Source organism: Leptodactylus fuscus, chromosome 8 (genome assembly GCF_031893055.1).
Source record: "Leptodactylus fuscus isolate aLepFus1 chromosome 8, aLepFus1.hap2, whole genome shotgun sequence".
Classification (NCBI taxonomy): domain Eukaryota; kingdom Metazoa; phylum Chordata; class Amphibia; order Anura; family Leptodactylidae; genus Leptodactylus; species Leptodactylus fuscus.
Window position 1 is genome coordinate 10,513,878 of NC_134272.1, and position 18,526 is coordinate 10,532,403.

Sequence of the window (18,526 nt, forward strand, 5' to 3'; positions counted from 1 at the left end):
TGGATCTAGTAGATTTTATTATTTTACAACACTTTTGTCATAAATAGAAAACATCCAAAGGGTTTCACAATGACCGGTGCAGTAATGGAGCTAAATGCAAGAAGGGGGACCGAAATGTTGTGTCCACACTCGTTCACACACACGCTGTAATCTAACATACAAGACACACGGAATAGTGTATGACTAGGAGGGGGCGGGGGTGTATATATGTTGTATAACTGCTTACGTCTCTATATATACCATCGATATAACGGCATCTGGTATGATTCATATAGAACGTGTATGTATGTGTCAGTGTGCGAGCCATATACTACACATACACACAATATCATATCATGGATAATGCCAGCGGCGGCCATAGTCACAGGCCCTGGTACACTCAGGCAGGGCATACGGCTAGGCCAAGGCATGGACTACTTTACTTAAAGGAATTGTCCATTTTCCTAAATGTGCTGTGAAGCTCCTCCCCGAAGTAAGGCTGGATCTCTACGTCTTACTAGGGGATGGTCAAGCGATGGGAGGAGAGACCCATCTGTTCTCACTTTTGTTACTATAAGGACTGAGATAGTAACGGACCGGGGTGTAACCTGAGGGGGTGCCCACACGCCCGCCCAATAAATAGGAGGACACCAGTGCAATGCATTACGGTTTGGGGCCCAGGAGCTTCATGTCACCCCACAGGTAACGGAATAGGGTCAGATCAAGCAGAGGGGTCTTCAGTGCACGGCGATGGCTAGAACTTCTATTCTAACCGGTTTGATCTTTCTATATGTCCGTATTACACAACTCTTATCCCATTGGCAGATGTTATGACCACAACTAGCAGCATCGTAGATCATAGGGCGGGATATGTGGATGTAAACCGGTTACTATAATACGGATATATTATGTGTGAATACATGCCAGTTTGTGGGGGGTCATAATACAGTGCATACCCCTCATACTACTGACCCTTATGGAGCAGGACCCCAGGGGTAAGCTCCAGCTCTTACAGTCGTCATAAGCACCTAAGGCTACAGACACCCCGAGATCTTACTTAGCCTTCTATTGGGTTTGTAGAGGTTTCTGTGACTGTCCCATTCATCTGAATTAACCAATGCAGAAACCCCTGTGCGTTCCTTTTAACCCTATTCAGATGGACAGAAGTTCGTAAACATCCAACGGGAAGGAAACCTATAAAGAAAATCAAATTTCCTGGATCTGGTCCCAGTTTTGGCAATATGATAACTCCTTGGTGTGTGATCACTGCCTGAAAGGGGTTGTCCAGGATTTAGGTATTTATGGCCTATCCTTAGGACAGGGGGTTGGAAGCAGCAGCAGTCCCTGTATAGGAGGTGGGCGCTCGTACTGCAACTCTGACCCCACGGAAGTCGAGGTGAGCTGCAGTACCGATGCCGACCACTACACATGACGTGGAGCCGAGCCCATCAATGCATTATCCACCAACGCCCCATTGGGCATACATAAAGAGAATGAAAATCTAAATGTGTCCAGGTGCTGTGACCCCCTCCACACCCTGCCTATGACCCTGGAGCCCTGCACAGCGCCCCCTCCTCCCAAGGGCCTCCGCACGGGCTAGTGAGACAATGCTAATACCAGTAACTGTATAATGTTGTGTGACACAGACACCGTATACATCTCACACTTAGTATATGTACTTAGATGAGCCAATACACGTATATGGACAAGTGCAAATTCAGTCCTAACATTAAAAAAAACATAAAACTGGAAGAGACAAAAAGAATCAATCCCAAAAACGCTGCAATTGTGACAAATGACACAGGATACAAAATGTAATTCTACGGATCACGTAGTAGCCGAGGAGCGATGACATCGGCTCTGTAAGTAAAAATCTGATTACTAGCACAGGCAGAGATGGCTCCGCCATTGGGAGACTACGGCCATTCTGCTTTACACGTTACCACCGGGTCAGGGTTGTCAGTTTGATTGCTAAGGGTAAGTGTCAGCAGTTGTGAAGCAGAACCTCCTAAGCAACTACTGTAGTCTGATTTGGGTCTTATAGAGGACATATTACCACCTCCACCCTGTAATAGCCCCCGCTCCACCGATTCCGCTGCAATTGGATTTTTTTTCTCTAGCCCCTACCGTTCCTGAGTAATCAGTGCTGTTAGGTTCTGCACCCAATATGCTAATTAATAGGGCTCCAGACCATCTGATCCAGTTTAGGACCACCCACCTGGCAGCCAAATTAGCCTATTGGGCGCTGAAACTAGTAGCACAGACTGCTCAGGCATGGTGGGGGCTAGAGAAAAAATTCCAACTGCTCCGGAATCGGTGGGGCAGGGGCTATTATTGAGTGCAGAAAAATGGAGTTGGCGGAGGTGATGAAAGGTTCTCTTTAACCCCAATTATTTTATATTGAGCTAAAGACATAGAAGGTGCAAGAGCCTTCATAATAATCAGATTGTTGTAAAGATACGCAAGGCATGGCATGGGTAGAATGAGGATTGGCTAAGCAACAAGAACGGGTTCACCTTTACCAAGAAACAACATGGTGTCGCATTCCAAATTCATTTCAATGACACGTCTCTTGACCTGGCTGGTTGTCATGTACAAAAGGAACCTAATGTACCCCCACCCCGAAGCCGAAGCGGGCACCAGTGCTGTACTGGGACTGGCTATACGCTGTAGGATCATGTAGTATTGGTCAGACCTTGTACCACACACAACACTTAAGGAAGACATGAATGGGAAAGGAAAGGCGATTGTGTCCTCTACATAGCAGAGGCCTCGGAAACCGCTGCATAGTTCTGTCATCTCCTCCACCCATCATTTGCCATAAATGTGAGCTCTGCCACCATGTAGACGCCAACATCGACTGATTGGTAAAGAAAAGAAATCTATTAAAAAAAAAAAATTAAACATGCAGCTCCAGGCTACAAAAACCGGGCAGAGTGTAGGCTGCTTCCTGTGTCGCCGGAGAGAATGGGATCTTCTTTAGAAGTTTATTAGGAAACCATAAGGGTATAGCAGCAGCCAGAACTAATGGAAAGTGTCAAGAGAGATCCCATTAGAAGTTCCTGTAAAGAAAGGTTGTGTGCAGGTGCAGGACAGATCGCGGCCTGCCGAGGGCGGAAGGTGGAACAGACCCTGTATCCTATGATGGTGCCGCTCCTCTAGCAGCCAGCGTGCAGTCATGGAGATGTGCAGCCGTGGTGCGGCTCAGATCTGCAACAAGATGGAAAAATCATTAAGTGATCGGGCCCCAAACACATTCAGCTGGCTCAGCGATTGGAAATCCTATAGAAGGGAATGGAAAGATCAGTATCAGCAACCACCCGGGTGGGTGCAAGACTGAATCCCAGAGGTGAGACCTGCCAATATCAGACCATCATTGTCTGGAATGGGTTTACCCCTTTAAATGGAGTCAGATACCGCCCAAACCAATAATAGTGTCATGTAGGGGCCTCCAGGTGTGTTTCATACACAGACTATTTGATTGTTGGAGTCTGACGCCCAGACCCAGCACGGATCAGCTGCCCCCTGGGTGCCAGAAACAGCTCCGCTCTTATTCAAGTAATAGGGGCAGAGCTATAGTACCCCAGCCTTATACAATGGACAGATCTGCAGCTATGCTCTCATTCCATGAATAGGAGCAGAGCTGCTCCAGGCTCTGACCAGTGCTTTCGTTAGCCAGTCAGCTGATCAGTGCGGGGCCCTGGTGTCAGACCCTCCTATATTAGGTCATCTGTACCTGGAAATTGCCTAGGGGCCAGGAAAACTCCTGTAATAGGAGCAGAAGTGTATCTTAGTGACGCAAGCTAAAGAGCAATGCAGATATGATCATCTTTTCATTAGATATGCAATTCAGAAGCAAGTGCATTGGAGGCGGGGCCTGATTTTGTCTTCAATCACCTGATCAGAGATATCGGCAATAACTGGGCCACCAGCGATCTGATATGGACGACCTGTCCTTAGTACAGACCAGGGGTAGGGAACGTACGGCTCTCCAGATGTTGCAAAACTACAACTCCCAGCATGCATACTTGCTCTGCTGTTCTTGGAACTCCCATGGAAGTGAATGGAGCATGATGGGAGTTGTAGTTTCACAGCAGCTGGAGAGCCAAAGGTTCCCTATCCCTGGTACAGACCATCACTATCAAAGACCCAGAAGGCAAAACACGTCTTTATGACTAGAACACCCCTGAAGGATGGATGAGGGCTAATACTGAGAACACAATGACGGCCGCCATTTAATAGGCAGTAAAACCCGCCAACTTAGTGCAGCATGTCCAGTGCTACAAGGTTCACACACCCATAGAAGTTCATTGAGCCGTGCTATGTCAACTCCCACACCGCACTGTCAATATTGATCCAGGCCACAAAACGGCAGCCGTCGCTTCTTGGAGCACGTAGAGAAGTCTACAGGCTATGTACACAGCAGACATTTGTGTGACCTACCTGTTGTCACATGGTGCGACTGTATTCAATTCCACTCTTTGCCGAGATGCCAGACCAAGGAAGTAAACTACGCAGCAGAGTGTGCGCCTGGCGGTAGATCCTCTGTGGAAGCGAGCAGGGGCTGAGACCAGCCAGAGCTGAACCCAGGTGCTGCAGATAGTCCGTGAAGAAATGTTAAGGAGAATAAAGGGTGGAGAAAATATGGCCGCCTGTACGATACAATAGGACAATGCCCTCCCCCAATAGGATCCACCAACTAGAATTCATACCCTTAGATATCTGTCCCCCGGGCCTACGAAAAAATCTAGCAATAAGCTGTGAAGACAATAGCAAGTGGTGCCCGATAAAGGATATATCACAGTCCAGGGCGGATGCCCTCCGTTGAGGTATAACACATACGTGTAGGCATCTTGCAGGACTCCGCGGATGGAGTAATAGTAGGGCAGATAGTGGTGCTGATGGAAGTGTCTGTTCTCGTAAAAGCGAATGGCATTGCTGTTGGTGGTCAGGACATGCAGGTACAGAGCCTTGCACAGATCCTGGGCTGTGCTGGAGATATGACTCTTCAAACTTTCCAGCAGCAGGGACCCTGAAAAGAGAGATGTATACGAGTAAGCTCAATGCAAGACAAGGCCGCTGTCCACTGCTGCCTATAGACACGTTAAAAAGGGGTTTCTGGGACTTACTAATTGATGAGCTATCCTTGGGTAAGGTCATCAGTTAAAGTTCCTCAGTCGGGACCCCCTTGGATCAGCTGTTTGTAGAGACTGCAATGTTCTGCAGCTTATTCAGTATACCAAGCACAGGGCTGTACATTCTTGCTTTCACTTGAATGGGACTAATCAGCAAACAGGCCATGTGACCGACGAATCTGACATCACAAGACGCTGTGGCTGCTTCAAACAGGTCCTATTTGGAGGACCACCGCAGATCTTAAATTGATAACCCACCCTAAGGACCGGTCATCAATTAAAAAGTCCCTTTAAGGCAAATTTGACTTTCAGGAGTCTAGGAAAGCTGGGTGACTTCCTCCTCCAGGAGCTATGATAACAGTATGAGCTCAATGGAACATGAATGGCTGCGATACTGGTAAATTATCGATCTAGATCAGGGGTAGGGAACCTTTGGCTCTCCAGCTTCTGTGAAACTACAACTCCCAGCATGCTCCATTCACTTCCATGGGAGTTCCCAGAACAGCAGAGCCAGTATGCATGCTGGGAGTTGTAGTTTTGCAACAGCTGGAGAGCCGTACGTTCCCTACCTCTGATCTAGATGAAGTGGTAGGATCTGTGCAGGCGCATGTAGTGGGTCTCACCAATTCCCTGTTTCCTGAATTCCTTCACCACGCCCAGACTCAGGATGTATGCCACTTGTGTGTCGCTTGAAAAGCTGGATGCCAAGATGTCCCCATCCTAAAAGCACACAAGTCAAGTGATTAGTCACCAGCTTACGACGCCATCAGGGCTACTATAAAGTGGCGGCGGTCCATCTACTCACCTCTTTGTGCACTTTGGTCCTGCTCTTTATTTCGGCTACAATCATGCCCACTATTTGCCCATGGCAGGTGGCTGCCAGGGAGAAGAATTTCTTGTTGGATGTGATGTCTCTGTACCAGGAATCTGGGTACCTGATGGTGAGTATCAGAAGGATTGGCTCAGATACGGTATAACATGGGTAATATTGGCCTGGAGCAATGACAAGACCCCCCACTAATAGACTTACTCGATGGGGAACCAGTCGGCACATAGTTCCTTCACTGTGTCTATGTCATCATGGCACAGGAAGCGCAGGACCGTGTCAGCGAGAGCAGCGGGGGAGCCCTCTTCGCTCATTCACACCTGGCAGAGAAGACGTCACACCCCAATATCACTAAACTATTCAAAATATACCAAGAACACAAAGAAACACATACATTGGAAAATGTTCCTCTCCTGTAATTCTATAGGCCTGTCTATAGGGGGCAGTATACTGTATTTTATAATGTTCGATCGAGCTAGAAAAGTGACAACTGCTTTTCGGAACCAGAACTGCGTTCAGGTTTCATTTCCCTTCCCCTTACATACAATGTGATTTGCACATCAGGGGGCGACGGTGAGCACAGTAGAAAGTCCCTTCCAGTGGACTCTGTGCTATACCCTGCAGCATGATGGGGTGCGTCACCAAATGTCACTCCCAACCACCTATTCATCTAACACCAACTGCACCCTACCCCTATATACGTACCTGAATCAGCAATGCGCACACACTGGGTACTACTGGGTATACCCATCCCCCAACCCTACCATGTGCCGCCACCATCATCCTCCTCCTCCTCCGCTCAGACACGCTGCCTGGATCAGGCTTCCCATATCTTATATCCGACCAGTGTAACCCAAGAGCAGCCTCCTGTATCAGGTACCCAAGCACTGCCCGCCACAGCCGTCTCCTGTATACCGTGCCAAGAAGAAACGGTCGCCTTTGTCTGCCCAGACACAAAATCCTTGGAGTGTGTACCCAGATACTGTGCGGACAGCTGTGATTGTTAACGCTAGTCCCTTGGCACGTAAGCAGGGCTGGCACGGCTAGGATTACTAATACTCCCGACAGACCGAGGGCGGCCTATCCTACAGACATGGAGGTCCCAGATTATAGGGCTACGTGAAAGCAAACAGCCTCACCTTGTTTCTGGAGCAGCGCGGCCTCAGATCGGCGTCTCCCGGCTCCTCCGCTGTTTACAGAGACTCCATGAGCTAAAGACGGAAAACAATAGGATTAGATTATATGGACGCCAATATGGCTTTGCTTGGAGGGTTCCTACAAAATAAACTTATGGGTGGACGTCCGACCACTAGGACCCCTGCTGAGTGTGAGCAGTGGATGGCGCCATTCCATTCACTTCTATGGGACCGCCAGAGATAGCCTATAGCCGATACCCATTAAAAAGAATGGCGTGGAGACGTGTGGTTCCCCCTTGATTTCGAGGGCACAACCCTTTAATGATGCCAGGTCCGTATGATGCCACTCACTGATCTGATAATACCGGGCAAGTCATTTCTCACATGTCACCATGAAATTCTACTTAAAGGGTAGGAAGACTCAATATCAGATGAATGGGGGTCTGACATCTGAGACCCCCGCCGAGCTGTTTGGAGCAGGGTAGTGGGTGGCAAGTCAGTTCCATTTGGAGTGAATTGGAGCTGAGCTGCAATAGCGTGGCATGGCCACTGCAGAGAGTGTGGCACTGTCACAGCTTTACCAATACCCGCACCAGACTTCTGCCGTCTGTGGCGGAAATAAGTGCGGACAAGTCACCGGTCTCTAGTGTTTTGTTGTCCCCCATGGCAGGGAATAAAGCAGCACACAGGGCAGGTGAGTTTAAGGTTTTTGTCATGTTTCACCAGTCACCAGCCTAATTACAGTAACCCCTATAAAGATCAGCAGGGGTCGCACACCATCGCCATCGGCGGATCAACTTTTGGAAGAGGCTGCAGCACTCAGGCGAGCACAGCGCCGTACACTGTATAGTGGCCATGCTTGGTATGGCAACTCTGTGCATTCACTTGAATGGGACTGAGCTACTATCAGGCCATGTGACCTATGCACATGACCCCGGAAGCGGATTCAATCAGCTGATCTGAAGGGGTCCTGGGTGTCAGACCCCATGGATCTTCCCTTCGATTTAAAACTCCTGGAAGACCCCTTTAAGACAAAGGCGAATAAAAGGGATCTCCAGGAATATAATTAAAGGGTCTCAATAAAATATAAAGATTAAAGGGGTTTTCCAGAACTTACATCCTTCAGCTAGGTCAGCAATATGTGATCAGGTTAGTGCTGAATGCCAAGCACAGCGCCATACGTACTGCAGTGGTTGTGCTTGGTATTGCAGCTCAGCCCCACCACTTGGATGGCCCCAGCCCCGGCTGTACCATGTGACAAGTCAGCACAGATAAGAGGTCCTTGGTGGCAGCCAATTAGCGGGGGTCCCGGAGATCAGACCCCCACCCATCACATACAGGTTACCAATACATAACTTCCCTTTAAAGGGGCTCTTTGGCAATGCAAATCAATTAAAGGGATACTCTAGTCATGTACAAGCAGTCATGTCTGGCCTGTCTGTACCCCCTGTGTCTCTGGGACCCCCCGCTCCAGTCACTTCTATTGGGGTTGTATGGGAATCTAGGCACATGGCCTCACTAACTGACTAGTCCTAGAGGATTCCTTTAATTCTGGAGCGTCCCTTTAAGAAGGTCCCTCACTCACGTAGACTGGAGGTGACACAGGATCTGTCAGGTGACCATGTGACCTCCCGCCCTCTCTCAGTCCGTTACCCGAGTATCCCTCCGTCCTCCCGGTACTTCCGGTGTGCTGACGCCGCCGCGGCTCCCCCGGTTGTTTTGCTGTCACCAGTAACAGGAACAGGAAGGCGAGATCTCCCCGTCACGGCGGCGCGCGCGTCCGGGCTGCTGAGCGCGTGCACGGGCCGATCTCCATAGCGACAAAAGCCGTCAGCGGGCGCCGGGCGCATGCGCGACCCGCCGTCACTAGAATAGAGGCGGATTCCAGGCACTTGTTTGTGCACATTACAGGCCATAGAGCGCCATAGTATCGTGGGAATAATAAATAAGTGACCCCCCCCCCCCCTCTGTGTCAGGTCATAGGTTACCTGGGTCACGTGATGGGGCCCTTTGCGTCAAGTGACTTTTATAGCAATTCACGAATATAAATCTTAAGCGCTTATTCACACGACATAGTATAGGATTTATTCACACGACAGTACGCAAACCGATCCGTGAAACAATATACCGTGTAATAAGATAAAATCTATGAGGTATCCGTGACAATGGGTTATCCACGAATAAAGTAACAGTGCACACGTTTCGGTATTCCAGCACCGCATTACGCTATGTTCAGTCCGTTGTCCTGATCCGCCAAGTTGAACATTGATGTATATTTTTGCGTTAGATCGCCATGTCACCCTCATCTTCAGATACGCCGACTAAGACCGCAGTCACCCAAATATCAGACAATTAAAGGGGATGTCTAATCACTGGGGGTCCGACCTCCAGGTCCCCCCGTGAATGGAGCACTAATGCTCTTGTGTGAGCCGTGCTCCGTTCGCTTCTATGTGGCTGTGGGCACTGACAGAGATTACAATCATGGCCAACACATAGAAGTGAATGGAGCGCCGGTCACGCAAATGCACTGCAGCTCCATTCACAAGGAGGCCTCAGGGGGATTTTGGTCCCCCCCTACTCCCTATCCACAGAACAGAGGGTAATGGCACAACCCCCGTCACTATATCGGTGTGATCTTCTCCTAGACCCCACCAGTGAAACAAGAAATCCACCATTCCTAGATAGTACTCGATTGGCGCGGCCCGCTGGCGGACTACATACACTCTTCATTCATCCAGCTGCGGGTGCAGTTACCCCACCAAATTTTATTTTGAAATTAAATTTTTTTTCCCAAAAACATCTTCCACACTGGCAAACGTGCTCTGAAAACATTGTACAACATTCAGATTTATAATGACAGACCCCATTGTATTGTGTTACTATTTTAGCGGTCGCCTCTCTGCTGTTCAGGTCCCCAACTACTAGTAAACCTAGTAGTCTTGCAAAACAACAACTCCCAGCATGCCCATTTGCTCACTTCCACTTTGGACTTCTTTAGAAGTGAATGGAGCATGCTGGGAGTTGTAGTTTTCGGACAGATTGAGTGCCCAAGGTTAATTTAATAGGGGGTAACATGTGAGGCTAGCGGGCAACCGCTCTATAATGAAGGCTCTGTATGAAGTCTATGGTGCTACAAGATGTATTACTGTATAATGGCACAGACACAATGCGGGATCATTGTAAGATCTAAAATTTTATCACTATAGGGCAGGGGTAGGGAACGTACGGCTCTCCAGCTGTTGCAAAACTACAACTCCCAGCATGCATACTGGCTCTGCTGTTCTTGGAACTCCCATGGAAGTGAATGGGGCATGTTGGGAGTTGTAGTTTCACAGCAGCTGGAGAGCCGAAGGTTCCCTATCCCTGCTATAGGGGGACGCTCAGTACAGATGGTAAAAAAAAAAATTCAACCATCTTACAAAGGTGTGAAATCAACCTTAGGTCTCCTTTGCACTCTGTATTGTGGCCATGAGGACAGACTGAGGATCTAAGGACCCAGAACTGATGTCATCACAGGTCCTTACACCGCAGTTAGTTTAGGTCATAAGACCAGAAGTCGGCTGTAGCTGTCATTAGACAGGTGGACACCACCTCAAGGAGGATATCTATTTATAAGCAGCAGGGGAGGATCTGTCTCTGGATATCAGATAAGTAGAATTTTATTGCTTTACATAAAAAACCCCCAAATAAACAGAAACGGGATCTTAAGCATTTACTCCAGCAAGCACTTTATGACAATGCTCTTTCCTATACTAACCCCCAACCATCCATACAGCATAAGGTTACATGTGCATCTACAGGGTCATGGCCGATACCCATGTGCCACCTATAGACTCGTTACATATAGTGAGCCTGGGTCCTGATCTTTGTCCCGGGCTCACAGCCACGTATATGAATGCATGATAATACACGGGCATGTGTATGGGGCCATAGAAAACAATGGATCGTTCTGCTACCTGCTACGTTTGTGTGCACGGAGCGTAAAGTAAACCAAATTTAGGGAATAGTCTAAGACCAAGCACAGGAGAGCTCGTGGCGCTTCGGCCTGTACAGCTTAGGTCCCTCTGTAGGATTGGAAACACACGCAGTTTGGGCAGAAAGAAGAAATAGAGGTCCCTATTCTTTCCAGAACCAAATCTGCTTGTGTGAATCCAGTCCAACTGCATAGATATAGAAGGTAATGTAAGAAACAACATGGTACATAAGATAGCTGCTGGATGAAATCCATAATTTAGGAAGTTGTGGAACTAAAACTCTCAGCATGCCCTGAAAAGAGCACAAACCACTGCTGTAAGAGAAAGGGGTCTTCTTTTTTTTTTCTGCCTACATACAAAATGTGAATAATATGGCCGTCCCAATACAGTCCAGACTGTGAGAAGGTGATCTAAGCAATGGAACCGCGTCTTTCCCGGGCCGACTGCAACCAAGCAAACTGGACTCCCCCTCGGTGTGATGCCATTCTGCAGTCCTGGAATATCAAAGGTCGGCTCATCCCTGAAGCATCTCCTTGTACGGCTATCCTTGGAAGCAAAGAGTCCATCTCTGGAATATTGTAGACATGATCAACGCATTGGTCGAAAAGGAAAGGTCATGCCGGGCATGAAGGTCTGTACAGGATGTCCTGGTAGTGCGGGATGTGTGGGCAGGGCTGCATGTGTAGGGAGTGCGGTATGAGCAGGCAACGCTGCATGACCTGGTAAAGTAGTATGAGCGGGAAGGGCTGTGTGTGCAGGAAGAGTAGCATGGGCAGGCAAAGCTGTATGTGCGGGCAATGCGGTATGTGCAGGTAACGCGGTATGTGCAGGTAACGCTGCATGAGCAGGGAGTGTGGGGTAACCCAGAGGTGGCGTGTGAATGTGAGGGTAGTATGCAGGGGTCAGAGTCGGATGAGTAGGCTGCGGCTGTACTGGACCGGACACCACCAACTGCATCAAGCTGGAAGGGAAAGAAAAACATTAGGGGTCAAGTGAATACACACAAATACAATTATGCACCCAAACATCTCCCTTGCCCCCATTTTCCCTCCCTGTTATGGAGTGCTCTGCAGGATAAGGGCGACAGGACCATCCTCCAGGTGCAAACTCTACAGAGATGTATAACACCGATGATACAAATAATGTACTATAGTCAGTAGCCAATCTGCCATATTCACTAGTCCAAACACCAGAAAGAACTCACTTGTTATGGGGAAGTCGAGCGCAAAGGGTTCGGAGGTCATCTGCAGAAAGAAAGGTAATACACTAGTAAGACTTGAGGTCACACCTTATAATACATACACTAGGATATGTCATCACTAGATCAGTGGAGAACGGGAACCCAAACCTAAATCCTGAGAATGATGGGGACACAGCAATGATCGAGCGCTGTGGATACTTAAAGGGATTGTGCCATCGCAGTTACTGATTCCCTATCCACAGGGTAGCAAATAAGTGTCAGATCACTAGAGGTCCGACTACTTTCTTAGTAAATGAACACGGATGTGCTTGCATGGCCGGCACTACATTCTCTTCAATGCGACTGCTGCGGGTGCAATCTCCAGATGCCCCATTGAAGTGAATGGAGTGCAAGTCATGCAAGAACATTGGTGTTCATTTACAAGGAGGTTTCAAGAGGACATCGGGCCCTGTGTGATCAATGGGGGTCCCAACGATTAGACAGGCAGTGATCTGATAGGATCGCAGGATAGGGGGAGAAGCATCTGTAATGAGACACTGACTGAGTAGGACAACACTGAGGGGGCTACAGTGCTGACGTAGATCTTCATTTTTAGGATCAGCCCACAGGGCAATAAAGCAGATGAGCAGCGTATGGTTCTACTAGGGAAGCTGACGTCCATGGCAGTAGCAGTATGCAGCGTTGGACCATCACACTACTAGCATTATCAAATCCTAGTGATAGAACACCTCTTTATGAGATGGAATTGCACCTTTAACACATTCATTTCTAAAGAACATGAAAGTTATGAGCTCGGACACCCTATAAAATGGGTTTACTTGTCCCATATCCTCTGTAATATACGGCTACGTTCAGCAAACACTTACAAATTGTGGCAAATGATAAAATAAAATTGCAATGTGAGAACTTTTAGTATGTACAGCATCTGCAGCTTTAACTAGGGAGTCATATCAATTAACTACTCATTACCCAACTTGCAAAACAGCATTCCATGTGAGCCTGATAGTTCCGGTGATAGCAACACATTGTCCTGTTTAATCTAAGTAGCCATCAGCTGCGCAGTACTAAGGGGCCTGGACCAAGCCAATACTCTTCTCTATATCGTATACTTTTGATCTAAGACTTACCACGGGTGCAAAGTAATGCCCCCGTCGCCATTGAGACTTGTAATGCTTGTGCCAGCCGATCTAATGCCAACTCCATCTCTTGTTCAGCATTCAGCGGGTTAAGCTCCTCACAGAGTTGTCCCAATTCTTCCACCAGAGGAACCAGCTGCTCAAATAGGAGAAGTGCTAAGCGCCCGTACAGACTTTTCTCTGTCAGATGTGTCTGAAGGACCATGAGACCTTGCAGTACACTTAAATGTAGCTTAGAGTAAAGGTTCTGATCTTCCACGATGGGACCACCACCGGCAGCCTTTTGCTTGCGTCTGTAAGCCAGAGGTGCTATAACACACCACCGCACCAAACCCATCAACGGGGAGAAGTCCAAGAAACCAATAGGAAGGTTGGCCGTAATAGGGGTGTTAAGGAAAGTGATCAGAATAAGACGAGGGTCCTCGAAAATCCAAGATACAATCATTTCTAGGAGATCGTGACGGGGGATAAGCTCCTCTGAAAAATATTAGACAGTGCAACAGATTCAGAACTTTATTCATCGTTTCCATAAACTGAAGTAAAATTCTAAGTGACTACAGCCTTACCTGTTGACATGTCATACAGTGCGGCAACTGCGGTGATGAACTGGCAGCAAAAACGCGGACTGACGTTAAAGATTTGCTTGAGGGTCTGGATAGAGCCTGGAACTAAACCACAGTAGTCGTTGACCAGAGCCTTGGCCAAACGGACACAATACACGGCAGGAGTGCGCTGCAATAGAAGGGGGAGCAGAATTGTAAAAAAAAAAAAAAAAAAAAAAAACTTATGCAACTTGCTCTGCTTGCTGTTTTCTTTCACAGACAGCAAACAGAGATCTTGAAAACAGGGGCAGCACTGCAGCCTTGCAGCGCTGAAGTCCTGCGTTTGAATCCCACCAGGAGCAACAACTGCAAGGAGTGTGTATGTTCTCCCCGTATTTGCATGGATTTCCTCCCATTCTACAAAGATGTACTGATAGGAAAATAAATGTACATTGTGATCCCTATATCATATATCCCTATAGGGGGCTCACAATCTACATAAAAAAAGAGATCTTGAAAACACTGAAGTATCTGAAACTGTAGATCTGGATGGCCAAGGGTTTTCATATGCGCCTGTATTGGTTTTAAAGGCTGTGATGTATGTGATGTGGACATACATATTCAATAGCACTCCTCCTGACCCCCTCAAACACATGCATGTATTCATGGAGAGGAGTAAACCACTGCTCGAGAACAAACAGTTAGGCATGCTGGACTCTAACATGCCCAATTCCCTCTTCCCAGAAGGCTTTGGTACTGCAGCGCTGCAATACCAGAACCCTCACTTACAAATTGGACATCATGTGAGCAGAACATGCAAATAATACTGAGAGCGGCACTGTCATGGTCGAAGCAGATCTGGGGGGGGGTGTCTCAGCTGTCAGACCCTCACAGATCTAAAGTTGATGGCTTTTCCTAATGATAGGCCATCAATAATAAGAAAAAAATGGATAACCCCTTTAAACTCTTCCTTGTCATTCTCACTGCAGAGAATACGCTATTTCCATCGGCAATAAGAATGTTAAATGTTAAAAATGTACAAATAACTGACATGTACCTGGAGCCATGAGGCCGCACACTCCAGCACTGGCACCCTGCATACTGCTACAGCCATGGACGTCAGCTTCCCTAGTAGAACCATACGCTGCTCGTCTGCTTTATTGCCCTGTGGGCTGAATAGTGAGGAGAAGATGACCTGGCGCACTGCCTCCTTGGTTTGGTCCTGAAAGTAGTTGCAAAGAATCTCCAGCAGTTGTAACTCTTGCATAGAAGTCAGTCGCTGAGGAGAGAAAAAGCAGGAAAGCAATGTCAATAATCAATCATACTTATCCACTTCTAGGATGCTCGCAATCTGTCAGTCACACACAAGTGAATGGAGCAGAGGCCATGCATGCCCACTAACAATCCATTCACACCGGCACTCACTGGCCTCTTAATGGAAGTGCCAACAGTCAGACCCCTAACAATCAGACACTGATCCTCTAGTGTGAACAGTGAAGAAAACTCTACTAAGCTGGTGATACACACTAGAGAAAAGTTGGGCAAACCCACCAAGTCTCTGATGTATATAGAGTCTTATTCGGACAGGGAGATGGGGGTTGGGCATTTTGAATTTCATCTGCCCAATCATGTTATCCCCAGGGAGGTAAGACGCTGCCACTGGAGGCTCAGAGTTCCTTACTTCACTTTTCCTACTGAGAACACACGGACACTTGAACTACTCAGGAGGAACAGGCTATTACAGGGCACTGACATCTAATGTCTATGTTCATTCTAGTGACTGTATACACAGAATTCTTTCCCCTTACTTAAGTTTTTCTAATCATGAATGACTCCTTTAAGATGAGAACTGATGCAATTACCATGATTTTACAATACATTTTCCAAATATAATAATCACATGTCACTGATCACAGTGTTGTGCCATGAATTACTTCTACAGTCAGGGGAACAAAACTTCATGCAAGTGACAGCTGACACAATGTGACACTTCTGATACAATGTGACATCACTTAAACAACATGGCATTGCAGATAAGATACACCGTGCCAGTGCTGATACAGTCAGAACACTGATACAATATGTTACAGAAATTATAATTTAATAGGTGCAACATGGTGGCTCAGTGGTTAGCACTGTAGGCTTGCAGCGCTCGAGTCCTGGGTTCAAATACCGCCAGGAACAACATCTACAAGGAGTTTGTGTATTATAATTTAATAGTTATTGTCGTACTGCAGAGCTGTTATTTGTGACAATGGGAGTTCTGATAAGTTTGGGCGTATTGCCCATTGCTGTGTTAAGGAGAATAAGATATTCACAAGTGAAACACGAGGGAACGTCCCTCTGCTTGTCAATTCATTGGCAATGTCAGATATGATGCTTACTGCCTTTGCTACTTTGGTGTGTTGTCTGAAATTACTATGCAAAATTACTTTCAAGTTCAACAAAGTTGGAATCAACCTGGAGAGAACTTTCTGTGTCTCTGGTTATTCCCTCAGCTCATATTATCTACAATTAGGAATCCTTTGGCAATCAGAGTTTGACTCTCTTTCATCCCAAAGACAAAAAGTGACAGCACTTATAGAACATGGCATTGCAGTACCATTGTGGCGCTATTGATACACCACATCGGTGCCGATACAATGTGACAAACACTGATAGACTGTGTCAGTACCGATACAATGTGACAAACACTGATAGACTGTGTCAGTGCCGATACAATGTGACAAACACTGATAGACTGTGTCAGTGCCGATACAATGTGGCACCATTAATAAACCATGTCAGTACTGATACAACGTGACAAGTGGCCAGTAACAATTATACGTTGCAGTCACCTTGCTGTGGGATCCCCGATCCTTGGGAATTTGGAAGACAAACTCTTCCAGTAACTCGATGGGCCCCTTCTCCACCATTGGCACGGGGGCATTCTGGAGCTGGCTGCTAAAGTAGATGTCCAGGTGGTACAGCACCTCCTTGGCTGCGCTAAGAGCGTCCCGTCGCAGGAGAGAATGGCGGATGTCACTCATCATGACCTGCGGGAAGAAATCACATGACTTTATAAATGCTGATGGGAAGGAGGTTAGGGATCCATGTGCTCACTGTAGTACTACAAGTCCAAGCACAACCTGTCCGGCAGCATGATAGGACTTGTAGTGCATAAGTGCTACTGTCCCCTCCTCACATACCCACAACAGCTATACAAACCTATGCTACCATATGGCTTACTGCTGGTGTATTACCTGGAGTTAGGTGACCCCTCCCTGGCACACTAGCTATATACACATGTATATATATCCTGCCGCTGTATTCACCTTCCTCCCCTCACCACGCTCTTCCTATCACCGTTTCCCTTTACAGGAACCCAACACGGGTAGCAACGGGGGCCGTAAAGGCCCAAATCATATCCCTCCCGGCTACCGTAGCAGGAGGTGGGCGTGGCTAAGCCCAAGCCTCGATTCAGCCACGCCGGATTCTTTTTTTTAATCATTCAATTCAAACATAACTTTATTATAAAGAGACCTTGAGGAGAACACTGCGTCCTGTTACTGAAGTCAACTCGTCATCAGACTTGTGACCTTCCCGCCTTGTCCTCCTCAGTCTCCTCTATAGCCATACAGTCACGTGGTCTACGACACAACTCAGATCAGATTATGGATTCTAACGTGAATTTGTATCTAAAGTCATATCCACAGCAATATAGCCTGTCATCAAATTGTTACAGATTCTGTTTGTCCATTATATTATGGTGTCACTTTCTAGGAAAGCTGGGTGGTAGACAATAGGGACTCTATAAAAGTTCCTATAGGAGTAGCCACTCAGCTTTCCCACAGCCCTGAATGGCAATCTGGTAACATAAGTCATATATGCAAATTTTGTCATCTGGCAATTTCATTAAAAAGACAAAAAAAAAACACCCAGACACTGTTATACTTAAAGGGGTCCTCTGGATCTGTTCGTATCCGCCATTTTTGGGATCCGTTGCTGTCCGATTCTCTGTTCTGGTCCTGGACAGCGAAGATGTGAACGTAACATGAAAGGGTATTCCAGTAATAACAAGTCCTCACCTATCCACTGCTATAATGGTGGAGGTCCAAACATTGGGACCCTCAGTCATCGCCAGGACGGAGGTCTTGTGCTCTCATTTGAATGAAACAATGGTTGTGCCTCCGCGTCTATCCCCAGGACCCAGCATGTCCCCCCAAGCACTGCAGGTGTTTTCACCTTGGGAATCGCTGCCAAGATATGCAACTATAAGGGCTTTGCCAATGACCTCTTTGGAGCAATAACAAGACCCTCATTGGCTCGATCTTGGTCCCGTTTTGGTGTGTCCTCCCTGTCGGACCTATACGTGCAGGGAATCTTTGTCACGTTTGATTTTCTAACCACCTCCCGTGAAATCCCCCGCCACCAATTGTTTCGATTCCTCCAAATACGCCATGCCCTCGCCTCTTTATTCCCCACCCAGCCGAGTGCCGCTGATTGGTGTGCTGCGCTCTCAGGGTACAGGGGGCCTCATTTCGGCTCTCTATGATCATCTAATCCATGCAAAAGTGTCCACATCTGAGGCCCCCGCCCTGACACGTTGGCGCACCAA

General features: G+C 47.4%; 2 protein-coding genes across 6 annotated transcripts in view; both read right to left on the minus strand.

The window, feature by feature from the left end:
* NAA60 (N-alpha-acetyltransferase 60, NatF catalytic subunit) overlaps positions 1-18,526 on the minus strand; it is a 43,261-nt gene continuing 24,735 nt past the window's right edge. The window contains exons 1-8 of one of the 3 annotated variants that reach the window (XM_075285023.1): positions 8,730-8,858; positions 7,080-7,151; positions 6,145-6,260; positions 5,920-6,049; positions 5,738-5,834; positions 4,777-5,011; positions 4,423-4,585; positions 1-3,189 (exon numbers count right to left, since the gene is read on the minus strand). In XM_075285023.1, the coding sequence (XP_075141124.1) occupies positions 4,429-4,585; positions 4,777-5,011; positions 5,738-5,834; positions 5,920-6,049; positions 6,145-6,254 (729 nt within the window). In that variant the 5' untranslated portion in view covers positions 6,255-6,260; positions 7,080-7,151; positions 8,730-8,858 and the 3' untranslated portion in view covers positions 1-3,189; positions 4,423-4,428. Of the gene's footprint in view, positions 3,190-4,422; positions 4,586-4,776; positions 5,012-5,737; positions 5,835-5,919; positions 6,050-6,144; positions 6,261-7,079; positions 7,152-8,661; positions 8,859-18,526 lie in introns of those variants that run through there. The other 2 variants (XM_075285024.1, XM_075285025.1) reach the window with 2 other exon arrangements.
* On the minus strand, positions 10,744-17,367 carry INTS15 (integrator complex subunit 15). Of its 3 annotated transcripts, none has more exons than XM_075284055.1 (7): positions 17,275-17,367; positions 16,767-16,964; positions 14,987-15,208; positions 13,954-14,119; positions 13,379-13,864; positions 12,255-12,294; positions 10,744-12,011 (listed from the first exon to the last, which is right to left on the minus strand). In XM_075284055.1, the coding sequence occupies exons 2-7, from the start codon at positions 16,959-16,961 to the stop codon at positions 11,639-11,641; spliced, it is 1,482 nt and encodes a 493-aa protein (XP_075140156.1). In that variant the 5' UTR covers positions 16,962-16,964; positions 17,275-17,367; the 3' UTR covers positions 10,744-11,638. The 3 variants fall into 3 exon arrangements, with proteins under 3 accessions (XP_075140156.1, XP_075140157.1, XP_075140155.1); XM_075284056.1 differs by lacking the exon at positions 17,275-17,367 and adding an exon at positions 17,172-17,244; XM_075284054.1 differs by having other exon boundaries at positions 10,745-12,011; positions 17,244-17,340.